This window comes from Carlito syrichta, unplaced genomic scaffold (genome assembly GCF_000164805.1).
Source record: "Carlito syrichta isolate Samal-C Ts95f unplaced genomic scaffold, Tarsius_syrichta-2.0.1 Scaffold254407, whole genome shotgun sequence".
Taxonomy (NCBI): domain Eukaryota; kingdom Metazoa; phylum Chordata; class Mammalia; order Primates; family Tarsiidae; genus Carlito; species Carlito syrichta.
Window position 1 is genome coordinate 234025 of NW_007198503.1, and position 17212 is coordinate 251236.

The 17212-nt window shown below is 37.4% G+C and overlaps 1 protein-coding gene across 1 annotated transcript in view; it reads left to right on the forward strand.

Annotated features, from left to right (window-relative positions):
- The first annotated feature begins 16520 nt into the window (after window positions 1-16520).
- Window positions 16521-17212, forward strand: part of COL4A3BP (collagen type IV alpha 3 binding protein) — a 129008-nt gene continuing 128316 nt past the window's right edge. The window contains exon 1 of the mRNA XM_021709546.1: window positions 16521-16580. Coding sequence (XP_021565221.1) covers window positions 16521-16580 — 60 coding nt within the window. The remainder of the gene's footprint in view (window positions 16581-17212) is intronic.

Genomic DNA, 17212 nt, shown 5'->3' on the forward strand with positions numbered 1-17212 from the left:
GTCATCCCCAAGGCATAAGGTCACCAGGTCATACAAAGTAAATGTGAAGGAAAGAATTCTAAGAGCCATAGGACAAAAGCATCAAATAACTTACAAAGGTAAACCTAACCAGACTAACAACAGACTTCTCTACTGAAATCCTTCAAGTCAGAGAGATTGGGTCCCTATCTACAATCTCCTTGAACAAAATAACAGTCAGCCAAGGATTTTATATCCCACAAAACGAAGTTTCATAAATGAAGGAGAAATAAAGTATGTCTCAGACAGGCAAGCACTGAGGGAGTTTGTTACCACTAGATCAGTTCTACAAGAAATACTCAAAGGAGTTCTGTATATTGAAACAAAAGGTCACAATACACCAGTTTCCAGAAAAACACTGGAAATCATAAACCTTACAGGGCTTATAGAACACCAACACAATAGAGAAACAAAACAAAAAAAAGCAACCAGGTAGCAAACATATATGATGAGTGGAATAGTACCTTACATATCATTATTAACCCTGAATGTAAATGGTCTCAGTGCTCCATTTAAAAGATACAGATTAACAGAATGGATTTAAAAAATAATAACAACCCAAAGGCAATTGAGAAGGAAGGAATCCTACCTAGCTCATTCTATGAAACTAATATCATTCTGACACTCAAAAAGGGCAAAGACCCAACAAGAAAAGAGAATTAGAAGCCAATTTCCCTGGTGAACATCGGTGCAAAAATTCTCAACAGAGTCTAGCAAATCGTATCCAACGACACATTCCAAGGATAATCTATCATGACCAGATGGGCTTCATTCCTGGGATAGAGGGCAAGTTCAACATTTGCAAGTCTATAAACGTAACTCAGCACACTAAAAAATCTCAAACCAAGAACCACATGACTACCTCATTAGACCCAGAAAAAGCATTCAATAAAATCCAACACCCTTCCTGATAAAAAACCCTGGAACATCTAGGCATCGAAGGACCATTCCCCAAAATATTGAGAGCCACGTGTGACAAGCCTGCAGCCAAAGTCATGTTTAGTGGACATGGGAGCATCTCCCTGAGAACTGGGACAAGGTGAGGATGCCCACTCTCATTCCGACTACTCAACATCATACTGGAAGTCCTAGCCAGGGCAACCAGGCAGAAGAAAGTAGTCGGGGTATCCAAGTAAGAAAGAGGAAGTTAAGTTATGTCCCTTGGCAGATGATATGATGCTATACCTTGAAAACCCCTAGAGCAGTGGTCCCCAATCTTTTTGGCATCATGGACCAGTTTCATGGAAGACAATTTTTCCATAAATGGGAGAGGGGTGGGGAAGAAGAGGGGACTATAAAGCCTTAGATTCTCCTAAGGGGTATGCAACATAGATCCTTCGCAAGTGCAGTTCACAACAGGGTCTGTGCTCCTGTGAGAACTTAATGCTGTTGCTGCTGTGACAAGAGTTGGAGCTCCCTTCTCCTGACATTCAGTTCCTGCTGTGCCACCTGGATCCTAACAAGCCATGGACTGTTATTGGTCTGTGGCCAGGGGGCTGGGACTCCTGCCCTAGAGAGTCTGTCAAAACCTCCTTGCACTGATAAACGACTTCAGTAAAGTATCAGGATACAAAATCAATGCACAAGACAGTTGGACTGCTATACACCAACAGCAATCAGGTTGAGAATCAAATAAAAAACACAATTCCATTCACAACAGACACAAAATAATAAAATATTTTGGCATCCACCTAACCAAAGAAGTGAAAGACCTTTACAATGAGAACTACAAAACTCTGCTTAAAGAAATTGAAGATGACACAAATGAAAACATCCCATGTTCATGGAAGAACCAATATCATCAAAATTTCATTCTACCCAAGGCAATCCACAAATTCAATGCAACCCCTATCAAATTGCTAACATCATTTTCCACAGACCTAGGAAAGACAATACAGAAATTCACGTGAAAGCAAAAAAGAGACTGAATAGCTAAAGCAATTCTCAGCAAAAGGAACAAAGCTGGAGGCATCACACTTCCAGAATTGAAACTTTATTACAAGTTTATACAAACATAACCTTTATATACCGGTACATAAAACATATAACCTTTATATACTGGTACATAAAACAGTAGAACAGGACAGAGAATCTGGAAATAAACCACAGAACTTCAACCAACTCATCATCAACAAAGCCAACAAAAACAATCACTAGGAAAAGGAAACCATATTTAGCAAATGGTGCTGGGAAAACTGGCTAGCCACATGCAGAAGAATAAAACTGGACCCTTACATACTATCACATAAAAAAAAAAAAAATTCAAAATGGATCAAGGACAAAAACCTCAAGCTATAGAATCTTAGAAAAAAACCCAGGGAACACCCTCCTAGACATCAGAATAAGCAATGAATTAATGTCCAAGTTCTCAAAATCAAATACAACAAAAGCTAAGATTGATAGGTGGGACCTTATCAAACTGAAAATTTGTGCACAGCGGAAGTCATCAAGAGAGTAAAGAGACAACCCACAGACTGGGGGGAGAAAATATTTGCAAGCTATGCATCTAATAAAGGCCTAACATCCGGAATCTACAAGGAACTCAAACAAATTTATAGGAATAAAACAAACAACCCTATTTAAAAGTGGGCAAAGGACATAAACACACACTTCTCAAAGGAAGACATTCAAGCAGTCAAAAACATGTGAAAAAACTCTCAGCCTTTCTAATCATTGGAGAAATGCAAATCAAAACTACAATGAGATTCCACCTCACACTGGTAAGTATGGCTATCATTAAAAAAGTGAAAAAACAACAGGTGTTGGCAAGGCTGTGAAAAGGAAACACTTCTACAGTGTGGAGGACGGTAAACTAGTTCAACCTTTGTGGAAAGCAGTGTGGTGATTTCTCAAAGAACTTAAAATTGAGCTTCCATATAATCCACCAATCCCTCTTCTGGGAATATACCCAGAGAAACATAAATCACTCAGCAAAAAAGACACCTACACATGTATGTTCATCGTAGCACTATTCACAATAGCAAAAATATGAAACCAACCCAGATGCCCATCAAAAGTGGACTGGATAAGGAAAATGTGGTACATATATATGATGTAATATTACGCAGCCATAAAGAACAAAATCATGGCCTTTGTAGGAACATGGATGCAGCTGGAGACCATCAGAAAAACAAAGAACTGTGTTGTCACTCATAAGCAGTATCTCAATCACTGGTCACATGAGCACAAGGGTGGGATCGGCAGACTCTGGACACTGCTAGGGGAGGAAGGAATGTCGGGGGGCTGGGGGGACAGGTGGCAACACGCTGGGCACCAAATCCACAATCAGGGGAAGAGAGAGCCCATTAGAGCCCAAACTTTACCTGCATGCAACTTACTTATTAAGTTGCTACAACTCTAGAATTTAAAAAAAACCCATATAAATATAATATACTTGTAGTATATATATACTATAAGGCTACAGTAACAAAAACAGCATGGTACTGGTACAAAAATAGATCAATGGAAGAGAACAGAGAAACCAGAAAGAAAGTCACATACCTACAACCAATTGATCTTCAACAAAGTTGACAAAAATAAAGAATGGGGAAAGGACACCAATTCAATAAATGGTGCTGGGAAAATGGGCTAGCCATATCTAGAAGAATGCAACTGGACCCCTATCTCTAACCATATACAACAATCAACTCCAGATGGATTAAATGCTTATACATAAGACCTGAAACTAAAAAAATCCAGAAGAAAATCTAGGAAAAGTTCTTTTACATCAGCCTTGGCAAAAAATTTATGATGAAGACCCCAGAAGCAAATGCAGCAAAAACAAAAATAGACAAATGGAACTTCAAAAAGTTTCTCACTGCAAAAGAAATAATCAACAGACAACATACATAATGGGAGAAAATATTTGCAAATCATGCCTCTGACAAAGGACTAATATCTAGGATTTAGGGCAATCCCTTCGGGTCTCCTCCCACTGTGGGAGCTTTTATGTCCTCTCAATAAATGCTGCTTTCTAAAATTTAAAAAAAAATACCTAGAATTTATAAGAAACACAAATAAGTCAACAAGAAAAAAGCCCCATTAGAAACTATGCAAAGGACATATAGATATTCTCAAAATAAGAAAAATAAGCTACCAACAGCCACATGAAAAAATGGTCAACATCGTTAATCATCAGAGAAATGCAAATTAAAGCCACAATAAGATAGCATCTTACATCAGTCAGGATGCCTATTATTAAAAAAATCAAAGGGCAACAGATGTAGGCACAGTTGTGGAAAAAAAGAAACACTTGTACACTGTTGGTGGGAATGTAAATTAGTTCAACCTCTCTGGAAAACAGTATGGAAATTTCTCAAAGAACTAAAAATAGAACAACCATTCCATCCAGCAACTGCACTACTGGGTATCTACCCAAAGGAAAGCAAATTATTATACAAAAAAGATACCTGCACTCATATGTCCATGGCGGCACTATTCACAAGAGCAGAGTTATAGAGTCAGCCTCAGTGCCCGTCAACACTTGACTGAATAAAGAAAATGTTGAACACCACGGAACACGACACAGCCATAAAAAAGAATGAAATCATGTCATTGACAGCAGCCAGGGAGGGAGCTGGAGGCCATTATCCTACATGAATTAACTCAAAACCAGAAAACCAAATACCACACATTCTCATATATAAATGGGAGCTAAACAACGGACACATATAGAGATAAAGACGTCAATCATCGACAATGAGAGTTCAGAAAGAGGGAGGATGAGAGGTAGGTTCGAAAAATTACCCATCGGTCACCATGTTTGCTGTTTGGGTAGTGGGTGCACTAGAAGCTCACTCTCCACCAGTATGTAGCATACCCATGTAATAAGTGTGCACTTGTAACCCCAAATCTAAAATAAACAAAAATAAGATACGTACAATTTTGTTATATACTAAATGTCTTTAACTCACTTTAAAACTGTTCTCTATTTAGGAAATATGTTTATGATCTATTAATATGATTTTTTATTTAAAGGAAGACTATTACTCAGTCATGAAAAAGAAGAAAATTCTGTCATTTGCAGCAACATGGTTGAACTGCAGGTCAGTATGTTAAGTGAAATAAGCCAGGCACAGAAAGACAAGTAACACATGTTCTCACTTATATGTGGAAGGTAAAAAAAAGTAGATCTCCTGAAGACAAAGAGTAGACTGTTAGTTACCAGAGGCTGGGAAGGGTAGGAAAGAATAAAAGGGGGTTGACTAACGAGTACAAATATACAGTTAGACAGATGAAATAAGACATAGTGTTTGATAGATCAGGAAGGTGATAATAATTAACAATCATTTATTGTACATTTTAATATAGCTAGAAAAGAACAATTCTAATGTTCCTAGCATTTTAAAAAATGAACATTTAAGGTGATGGATATCCTAATTACCCTGATTTGATATTTACATATTTTATGAATGTACCAAAGTATCATAAGTACCTTGAAAATATGTACATCGATTATGTATCAATAAAAATTTAAAAATTTTTAATAGTTCTGAATTTTTTATTTTCTGCCTACAATGTCAAAGAGGAGAAAATTGACAGAAGAGTTTCACAACCATTAGACACATCTGAAGGTAAAGCAAACAGTCATATAACATTCTAGAATATAATGGTGAAACTGATCCTATAAGTAAAATCTCAGACAAGTTAAATTTTCAGCTGATTCAATTAGATGTTATTTTCTCAAACTGAAGAATACGTGAGTGAACAATGTATTTTTATGGACAAAGAGGAAATATGGCATTCCTATCCAGTTAGCCATTCAACAGGGAGGACTTCGTCATAGCATATGATGAAAAAATCACATTTTGCTAAAAGGATACATAACAGTATTTGTTCGTTCTTTTAAAAATATATATAATTACAAAAGCCAGCATTTACTGAGCTTTTACTGTATACCAGACACTATGCTTAGTCCTTTAAATATGTGATTGCAGTGTTATGTAATTGCAGTCAAAGTGTGGTCCACGGACTGGTGCCAATTAACAACAGTTTGTTATCAATTTGAAGATGAGATAAGTATAGAAACTGGGTGTTTATTCTTTATAATGTTTGTGCACGAAAAGTTACTTGGTAACATCTGTAAGTCAAAAGATGCTTAAGGCAAATGCATATACAAAGAGGATAAGAAATAGATTATGTAGAAATGAAAAGTTCATTAGACCATTTATTTATGGTGTTTATAAACATAAAAATGAAATGCTTTACAATTATGGAGGAAAGAAAATGGTTGTCTTCTCTTTAACAAGATTATGAGATGTCAAAGTTTTCAATATTACTGCATTTTAATGATACAAGCACAAGATAAAGAACCAGAAGTAATGATAAGCTAGAATCTATTAAAGATGTACATGAAATCTGGACTCTTTATTTATAGTATGGATAGTTCCAGGTTCATGCATAAATACTGATGAGCAGCTGATTGCTTTCAAAGGACATTACCTATTTCAAGAAAATGTGGAATAACAATTTGGGTTTGCTAATTTTGATTTTTATTATACTTTCTAATAGTTGTTTTTCACTATCCTTTATTGTTAGTTTTCAAAGTTATTTGTTAAATGACTAAAAAATAAAATGATGCTAAGTGGCAATGACTATTTTTCTTTATACACTAAAGGTTTAATCAGTTTGTCATTCCTTTATCAACCTAAGGCAAAGATCGTTGCGAGAGGGTTCAGAAATCATTTAGATTATTTATGGGCAATTAGAACATATACTTGCAAGTACACACTAGCAAGAAAAAAGATTGTAAACTGGCTTACATAATATGCTATTGTAGTTTAAAAATATATGTGGATGAATTTTTACGAAAACCATTACACTAAAGAAAAATTATGCAACAAGCCTAGAATGTAATTTGGTTCTGACAGATTCTCAAATGTTTAATCATTTAGGATAACAGTGTTTTTTTGGATTTAAAAAAAAATCTAAATTCAATTCTACACGTATTAAAAGAACATATTATAAGTTTCTAAGGTCCAAAGTCTGGGCTACTCGCTAGCTATGACCTGGGAACTCAACTTTTTAGAATTTTAATGTCCTTATATGTAAAACAAGGATAATGCCTATCGTGCAGGGTTTTTGTGAACAGTGAATAAATATAATGAACCTAAAACAACATCTGAAATCGAGTAGGTCTTTAACAAATGATAGTTCCTCCTTACAAGAAAGCTATCATGGAATCTGGTTCTTTGGTTTCACATCAATTTTAATCACGCTAGTGATTTTCTTCCTGGGCCCTGTTAATTGAATTCCTACAGTTTCCCTTCAACGATCAACCAAACTAAACTTATTTCATTTATCAATAAGTACCTCCTGAAGACCTACTATGTGGCAGGCAGTTATAAATCTTTACTTGTTCTTAATAATAATGTAACTCGTGATAGGGAGAATGAGGTATTAAAAAAAGAAAAAATAATGTAACTGTTAAACATATATCATTAGCTTTTGTACAGTTATTGTCAGAATACCTAGACAGTAAAATGCTAGAAACAATAAACTACAGGAGAAATGGCACATATGCTATTTTTGTAGCACCCCATTCAGGACCATAATATAGCAGGTCTAGATAAATACCTTAAATGGAGAGAAACTATATTTTCATAAACTGTATCACCATAGCAACATGTGACTTCTATAAAAATATTTTCTCAGCTTATTTGACTCAGAAGAAGAGGATCTGAAAGTTTCAGTAAAAGTGGAACAATGGAAGGGCTAGAAAGAAAAACAGGAAGCAAAACACATTTACAAAATAACTATCATGGGGGTTCTACCCAAACACATTTACAAAATAACTATCATGGGGGTTCTACCCATACCTGATATACCACACTGCTTTATGTACTGTGACTCTAAAACACTAACAAAACAACTTCTCAAGGTAACATGAAAAGAGGTTAAAGTTAGAGATTCCAGAGCCTGACAAAAGAAAAACTACAGGAAAAAAATGTGCACATACAAAGAGTGGATGCTAATATTGTTCATCTATTATAAATACTGTATTATGTACTTTTTAGACTAAAGGATTTTTTTACTGCCACAGTGAAACCTATGAAATACCAACTACTCCTGACAAGTTTTTATCCCACAAAACCAAACAGATATAAATAAAAGATAATGGAATATATTTTCAATTTTATCCAACACTGAGTATACTTCTTGAAACGTGCCTGGCTTGGCTCTCCTTTGTACAACAGGAAACAGGATACACACCCTTTGAAATTCTATTTCTGAAATCACTATCTTATTCTTTTTATTTTTTCGAGTTGGAGTCTCACTCTGTCACCCAGACTGGAGTGCAGCGGCCGCTCCCGGCCACCGCAGACTCGACCTGCCGGGTTCCGGCAATCCTTCCGCCTCAGCCTTCTGAGTAGCCAGAACTACAGGCACGCGCTACCACGCCCGGCTGATTTTTGATTTATTGTAGAGACGAGGTTTCGCCAAGTTGCCCAGGCGGGTCTCGAACCCGCGGGTTCAGGCAATCCACTCGCCCCGGTCTCCCAAAATGCTGGGATTACAGGCTGGGCCCCCGAGTCCGGCCCACTATCTTATTCTTGAATGCTAGAACTTCCTATGGTATATGACGTGTTCCTAAGTAGTTACACAGTGCATTAAGATATCAAGGTGTGCCCCCATCTACCTCTTCCCTCCCACTTCTCCCCAAACACAGCTGTCCTAGGAGAGTCAAAGGGTAAAAACCAACATGTAAGGAAGTCTTAGATATGCAAAGTCACCTCAGGGATCAAAGCAACAGAGTAAGACAGGGCAGTATGAGCAGAATACAATAATAATAATTGATGTTAATAAAATTTTTAAAACCCTACAATATAAGTGTAGTGTGAATGGTCAGAAACAGAACAAAGAAAAAGCAAGCAAGGCAAATATTGGCAATGCCTACTTAAATATCCATTGCCATAACAGGTATAACCTAGCTTAATGCTAATAACTATTTGGAATCATAATTAATTCATCATAGAGGAAGATAAAAATATGAGACTGGGATACGGGAAAAGAACATCAAGTCTAGATTTGAGACCAGAATATAAAGAATAACACAGGGCCAGGAAAAATGGAGAAAGATTAGGGACTCTTAGGATACTGAGGGGAGAAACAGGATTGACATAAAAAGACTAGGTTTAACATAGGCTTCCCTTCTCTATTCCTATGAGTGAATTAAACAGAAACAGAGGCAGGTTATGGAGGTTCCATTATATTTTATTTTTCTCCCTACCTGTCAATATTTCTTATCTACTCAGTTCTCAGCTTTTCCCATCACTGCTGTGAATAATTGCTATAGGTGGAGGAGAAGTAGAAGAGGGAAAAATCATAACACAATAGTGATACATAAACAATAGTAATGCAAGAAGGGAAACAGTAACAAACAATAGTAATATACAACCTATATGTGTATAAATAACTAATGCTTAAAAGGGAGGATGAGGAGAAAGAAAATAGTATTAGCATAAGCAGAAGAGAGAAATTCTGCAACTGTCTAGCTATAGGGACCATTCATATGTAAAGAATGCTCATAGGCCAGCCTCAGTGGCTCAGCCTGTAATCCCTGGCTCAGCCTGTAATCTCACGCTTTGGGAGGCCTAGGTGAGTGAATTGCCTGAGCCCGTGGGTTCAAGACCTGCTTGGGCAACTTGGCGAGACCTCATCTCTACAATAAATCAAAAAAATTAGCCGGGCGTGGTAGCGCGTGCCTGTAGTTCCAGCTACTCGGAAGGCTGAGGCGGAAGGATCGCCGGAACCCAGCAAGTCAAGGCTGCGGTGGCTGGGAGCGGCCACTGCACTCCAGTCTGGACGACTGAGTGAGACTCCAACTTAAAAAACAACAACAACAAAAAAAAAACCAAGAATGCACATAAATTGGTTAAAGATCAATTACAAAACTTTTATTCAAAGTAGACTTTGGCTGGCTTTTGGTATTCTTGGCAACTGGAAATGTTCTGTGATTTAAAATGCTTGATAAATCCTTTTGAAGTTCATTCATAGACTAGTACACTTAGGTTTCTTACATTGGATGTGAACATATCTGTCAAGAACCAACTGAAAAATCATTATTTTGCAAGATATGCATGCCAAATGCTGATTATAGACAGGTAAAATACAATCATTTTTTTTTAACCAACATGAAAGATTAAGATACACAGGGGTGCAATCTCTTTAATGTGGTTACTTTAACTTTATATGTGTTTGTATAAGCACTTTTGTGACATTCAGCACATTCCACATAAACGAACATCCATGTTGATGGGATTATGCAAATATCAGTTGACAAATGCATATAACAGCACAACAATTGGGATATACATAGTAATAGCGACTTTTATCACACGAACAATGCTATTTATTAAGCTACCATTCATTAAATACACATCCAAAGTCATTTGGTTATTAAACATAAAGTCAGCTAGGAGTCACATCCAAAATTGTCTATTCACTTATTCTAAACTCTGTGTGAATATCATAGTGACAGAAATATCCATGATTCTTTAATAGGCCTAAGAGGAACATTGGGGAGGCTAATATAATCTACTGGTAGTCAAAACAGGAAAAAAAATGCATTCAATGGAGCAAGTGTAAAGGTTAAACTGGAAAAGGCAGAGAGACTCACAGAGGAGATTTATAAATCTTTTCAATTTCTTAATTTCATTTAGGATATGTGCTGAATGTCACATACATGCAAGTCATAAAGAGAGACCTACAAATTCACAGTATTTGTAATGTGTCACGATCCATTAAATAGTGTACATAACTTGATAGAATGAGATCAGGAAATCTCTTTTTCTTTAAACTTCCAAATGGCCATTGTTTTACTAAAAAGACCTGAGGCTAGTGGCCTACAGAGACCCAGTAGACAGAGAAGACCGATCAGAGAACAGGGTTTATCACTGTCAAGTGGCAGGAGTAAAAGTTACCTTTTTTCAATGTGCAAAACGCTAGGTCAGCTATTACAGTTACTGTGCACCTTTCTTACCGAGGGTTATAATATTGAGAGCAGGAGCCCCCACCTTACGCTCACCCTCTCCATTTTTTTTAAACCTTTTACTATCTTAAAATTTCCACAGTGAGCATAATGCTTTGCATGTTGTATGCTTGTTAAATAACTAGCTGAAAGATAAGGTATAATACATTCATTAATTACAGTGAATGTCTTCTATGTGTTAAGCACATAGATCCTAGATATTAAGGATAGAAAAAGAGTTATAGAAAAAAGGAATGAAAAAAGTTATATATTCTTACCCCCGTGGAACCCACATTCTAGTGGAAGAAAATAATACATGCAGTCTGTCACACCCATTTAAATATTTATCATGTGCTAGTATGCCCTTGAAAGGAATCAATGCCTGCATGGTGCTTGACAACGGATTTTCATATATGTCAAATGATTTTTTTCCCTTGGAACTCCCCCTTCTGCATTCCTATCTTTAGAAACAGACTGTAATGAAAATTTTACATACTAGATATGCTGCCTGTTGCTTCTAGTCAGGTTCCCACTCCCAGCAAACCACAGAAGGGATAGCCTTATATTCCACACTCTTGGGAAAAGCTGATTAGAGCACTAACTGACCAACAACCTGTCTCTTTTTAAGACTCTGAACCAAGAGACACCAAGAGAGCCCAGAAACTGAGAGGTAGTTAAACTGGACAAACATGCAAGATAGTTAAACTGGACAAACATGCAAGATGAGGACTGAAAAAGACACAGAGACAAAAATTGAGAACTTAAGAACTCAGAGACGAAAGATACCACGAGGCCCCAGAGATGGACAGAAAAACACCAGGTCCTCTAGGAGAGGATTCTAAGATCTCTATAATAAATCCTCCTTTATCTGAGTGTACTTGAATGTACACTTGATGTCCCTTCAGTGTACTTCTGCCTCTTTTAGCCAAAAGAGGTTTGATAAGAAAAATAATAGCAAAATAACTAACTGGTCAACCATAATAAACCAGTATTCCCAATGTGGTTTGTTCTGAAATTGCAACCTCCTGCACAGTCTCTTACAATAGTTTGCTTAGATGTCACCCTACTCCTATCCTTTGTCTTGAAGTGGGGAGTGACTGAGGCACACTATTGGGAAATGTAAACTAACACATCCTTTTTAAAGGACAATTTGACAGTATTATACTGTAAAATGTACAAATTATTTATTCAGCAATTCACTGTTGGGAAGTTATCTCCCAAAAGGGCTGTCAGACAAGTGCACAAAAATTAAGTTAGGAAAAAAAGGAAATACAATACTATATTCGAACACACATCTGTTTACATTTTAACACCAATAAAATTGGGATGCCTAATACAATCTCTCGTGGTTAAACAGCAGTTGTGACACCTTGCTACCGATGCATCAAAACATAAAGAGTGGGTGTCAGCAGGTTGAAAAAAACAACCTGGAGACAATGATGGGGCATTCTTAAGAAATACTGCGATCATGAAGACTCTTGGTGGTGAAGAGGAAGAAGTATGGAAAAACAGGAACATTAACAACTGTGGGTTGAAAATTAATAAAGAAGAGTCTGAATGTAAAGAGCTGTCAGGAACATCTTAACTAATTTATGTCACTTGTAATTCTCCTGTTATAAAAGTGACACATATAAACATACAGCACAGAGTCACCTATAGAGCTGTTTGATTTTTTTCATAAATGGTACAAAGAAAAAAACTTAAATGATCCATAATTTCATCAACCATGTAACTGTTCAAGACATTAAAGCAGGGCCAAAAATAGTTGCTGTACTAGTCACCTGCTGTATTTTGTTCATTTGTCCTCATTTTTAGACTATGGCCATTCATAGGTTATTACGTCTACTTCATAGATTAACAACTTTATTACTTAAGTTTGCAAAATCGTGTTTGCTATGTAAATCTCCAATTTTTAACTGGTTAGGGTTCAGTTAGAAGGTAGGAACAATGTAATAAAGAACAGTTAAATTTCTAAGATTTTTTTTGTTTTTTTTAAATTTTTTGTAGAAATGAAGTCTCACTATATTGCTCAGGCTGGCCTCAAACTCCTGGGTTCAAGTGATTTCCGACCTTGGCCTCCCAAGGTGCTGGGATCACAGGTGTGAACCATCAAATCTGGCCTATGGACTATTTAACTCCAAATGCATATTTAATATAAACACTGTGGGAATACAGAACCTATAGACTATATTATGGACTGAATTATGTTCTCCCAAAAATCCCTAAATGTGAGTGTATTTGGAGATAGCACCAATAAGGAGGTAACTAAGGTTAAATGGGGATTCGTACGGGTGCAGCCATAATCTGATAGAATTTGTGCACTTAAGAGGAAGAGAAACCAGAGCCTCCTAGGAACTTTTAAGTACTGTTTTAAATATTGAACACTACTGAGTTTTTTTTGTTGTTTTTTTTGTTGTTTTTTGAGTTGGAGTCTCACTCTGTCGCCCAGACTGGAGTGCAGTGGCCGCTCCCGGCCACCGCAGCCTCGACCTGCTGGGCTCCGGTGATCCTTCCGCCTCAGCCTTCCAAGTAGCCGGAATTACAGGCGTGCGCTACCACGCCCGGCTGATTTTTTGATTTATTGTAGAGATGAGGTCTCGCTGCCCAGGCGGGTCTCGAACCCGCGGGTTCAGGCAATCCACTCACCTCAGCCTCCCAAAGGTGTGGGATCACAGGCTGAGCCACCAAGCCCAGCTACTACTCAGTTTTAACTAGGGATTACCCTCTCCTGTCATAGCCCCAGTATCAAGAACAAATATTCTCCTTCATTCCTCTCTACGTGTTCATCAGTGAAAATGCAAGCATTCTCAGTTTTAGTATCTCAGAGTTTTGGGGCTTCTGTGTCTTGCCAATGGGAGTAAAGGACAGGGACAAAGACTTTAGGATTACTGTTTAGCAGAGATCTAGCTAGAGAAGTCAAGTAGGAAGAGAAGGGACAGAAAAGAAACTGATGAAGAACTCTAGTGGAATGAGAATAAACTCAGAAAACTGGGTACTTGGGCTCAAACCCCCAAAATGCTCTTTACTAGCTATAGATCTTTGGAAAATTACTTTATTTCCTGTGATTCAGTTTCTTCATCTGAAATATCAGAAATAGAATAGAAATAATGAATTATACAGAGTTGATATTGGGGTTAAACAAGACAGCATAGATACAAAGTCTAGACAAATGAAAAGATGTTCAAAATATTAGGTGAATTAAGAGCACAGTTGCTCCGATATAGTTATCTACAGAGTATCTTACTTATTTACACAATTCCTCCCATTTTAAGAGGTATCCCAAAGAAGAAAAAAGGGTATGTATTATCTTTGAAATCAGACAGACCTAGGTTCAAATTCTGTCACTTAGTAGCTATGTCATACTGGGTGAGTTACATAGCCTCCCTGAGTTTCAAATGGGGCCAACTTGATCTTTCAAATGGGGCCAAGTATGCTCATCTTTTAAAAATTTTTATTTTATTTAATTTTTTTTCAGACAGTCTCACTTTGTCACCCAGGCCGGAATGCAGTGGTACAATCATAGCTTACTGTATCCTTAACTCCTGGGTTCCATTGATCCTCCCGCCTTAGCCTCCTAAGTAGTTGGGACTACAGATGTGTGTCACCAAACCTGGCTAATTTTCTAAATTTTCTGTAGAGATGAGTTCTGACTATGTTGCCCAGGTTGGTCTCAAACTCCTGGGTTCAGGTGAGCCTGCCACTTTGGCCTGCCAAGTACTTGGGATTACAGGCATGACCACTAAACCTGGGCCTATGCTCGCCTTACATGATTTGTATGGAATAAGTCAGATCAGATATTTAAAATGCCTGACCTATACAAATACTTATATTATAAAGATTTCTTTACAAATTGAGTTAGTCTCAATTCAAATCTCCACAGATTTTTTCATGCAATTTGACAAAGTGTTCTAAAATTCACCTGGAATAGAAGATACACAAAACTATACAAATAAAAAAGAACATCAGGAGAATTTTGCTATTACATATGAAAATAGTATAAAGTTAAGGAAAAATTAAATCAGTATGGTATCAGCATAAATATAGACACATAGATCAATAAAAAAAAGGATGAATTCAGAAACAGGCCTAGGTATGGGGATTTCACATATCATAAAGATAAGATTAAGAACAGACTATTCAATAAAATGCTGGACCAAGTGGCCACCACTAAAAAAATAATTAAATTCCTGTATCATTCCATATACAAAAATAAATCTTGGGTAGATCTAGTTCTAAAAGTAAAAATGAAATAATCAAAGAGAAAATATAGAATATTTCTAAGAGAGTTGAAGAAGGCCCTAAGGGGAAAAAACTCAATCCATCACTCTCATCATTGAATAAAAAGCTCACCTCTTTTATTTTTGTATTGCAATTACTTCCATCAAAAGTTAATGAGATGGAAGAAGTAAATCATAAAAAAATCTTTGTGGTCAGATGAGGTGGTTCATGCCTGTAATCTAGCACTTTGAGAGGGCAAGGCAGGAGGATCCTTTGAGCCCAGGAGTTTATGAGGTTGGGGACACAGTGAGACACTGTCTCTTAAAAAAAAACAAAAAATTTTTCTGAACTGTACTTTAAAAATTTTAGCCTTATAAAGATAAAGGAAGACTGTATCAAGAATCTTTTTTTTAAAAAGGCAATTTCTCTTATATTAATACTAACTCCAATGAAGCAATTTCCTACTGAGTAAGTGGGCATTTTAGTCATCTAAGTGCTGGTAGTTACAATAACACATAGCCTAGAAAGGAATAAAATACAATAGAAAAATTCAGTTTAAAAACAAACATATACTACACTGTCATTCAAAATTGCATTATGAACTGAGTTTCTCAATCACTCACTATCACTGCCTAAGAGTAATGACACTTTAAAATCTAGGGTTTAGCTGGGTGTGGTGGCTCACATCTGTAATCCCAGCACTTTGGGAGGCAAAGGCAAGAGGATTGCCTGAGCCCAGGGGTTCAAGACCAGCCTGGGCAACTTGAAGAGACCTCACCTCTACAATAAATAGCAGTGCACGGTGGCATGCACCTGGAGACCCAGCTACTTGGAAGGTTGAGGTGGAAGCCCAGCAGTTTGAAGCTGCGGTTGCCACGAGTGTGCATGTCACTGGACTCCAGCCTGGACGACAGAGTGAGCCTCCCACTCAAAAAAAAAAAAAAAAAAAGGAAAAAGAAATCACTTAATTCAGCATTCTGAAAGTGTACTTTTTGTAATGCAATAAAGAGGAAAAATGTATTAACTGGGCTTTTCTCTTTCTTTTTTTGAATGACAACCTTGGGGATTATGTTTTAACATGTTACAAAGTCTTTCAAAAGCTTTAACTCAAGGTTTTATTCATCTGAATGGCTTCAATTACGCATTATCACAATTTCACAATGATAAAATGCTTTGTAACTAATTTGCAGCAGATTCAGCATCTATAAGCACCAATTAGGGGAATGAAAGATATCACCGGAACCACTTCCCATCATTTCCCCTTTTCCTGAAGATCCCAGTTAAATCGGCCTCTCCTGGTTACCACTGCTACCAGATGATCACCGCACCTTTTTCCTCAGGCTCAAAATTTGGCTTCCAATGTCCCACCCGTGTAGTAAGTGGGTAATCTTTCTAGGTTTGACAAGAAATTTTACTGTTGGCATTTACCAGGAAATCAACATGACACAAAAGTGGCTAACAAGAGCCCAGAACTGAAGCTGCAGAGTCAGAGGAAGCACGGCAAAAGTCTTCCCTTTAATGGAAGCAGAAAGACAAGGTCTGTTAGATCTTCTATTGGTCTTCTCACTCATTCAACTCTAGTCTTAAATCAAAGCCAGCCTCCTATTTCCTAACCCCCAGCATCCAATAAAACGACTGCACTTTGGTCTTTCTCACACAAGAAAGTTTCTATTCCAACCTTTCCTGTCTTTAAGGGAGAGGGAGCCAGGGAGAGATGGTTAAGCTGGGTCTCGGGAGGAAGCTTACACCTAAGAGAAAACTCCCGGCTAGCATCTGACATGCCTATTTTACTTTAAAAACTCTTCTCATGCCATTTGTTCTCAACGTTACTTTCCACAAAACAAAAACTCTAGAAAACAACCTAAAAACGCGAAGTGCGTGCCCGTGAATCGGGACGGAAGGGCTCCTTCCTTCAGACGCGGGAATTGTACCGTGAAGTGTGACTTCTAATCAGCGGGACCTCCGACGAGCACAGCGGGGATCTGGCGGAGAGAAAGGCCCCCCGGG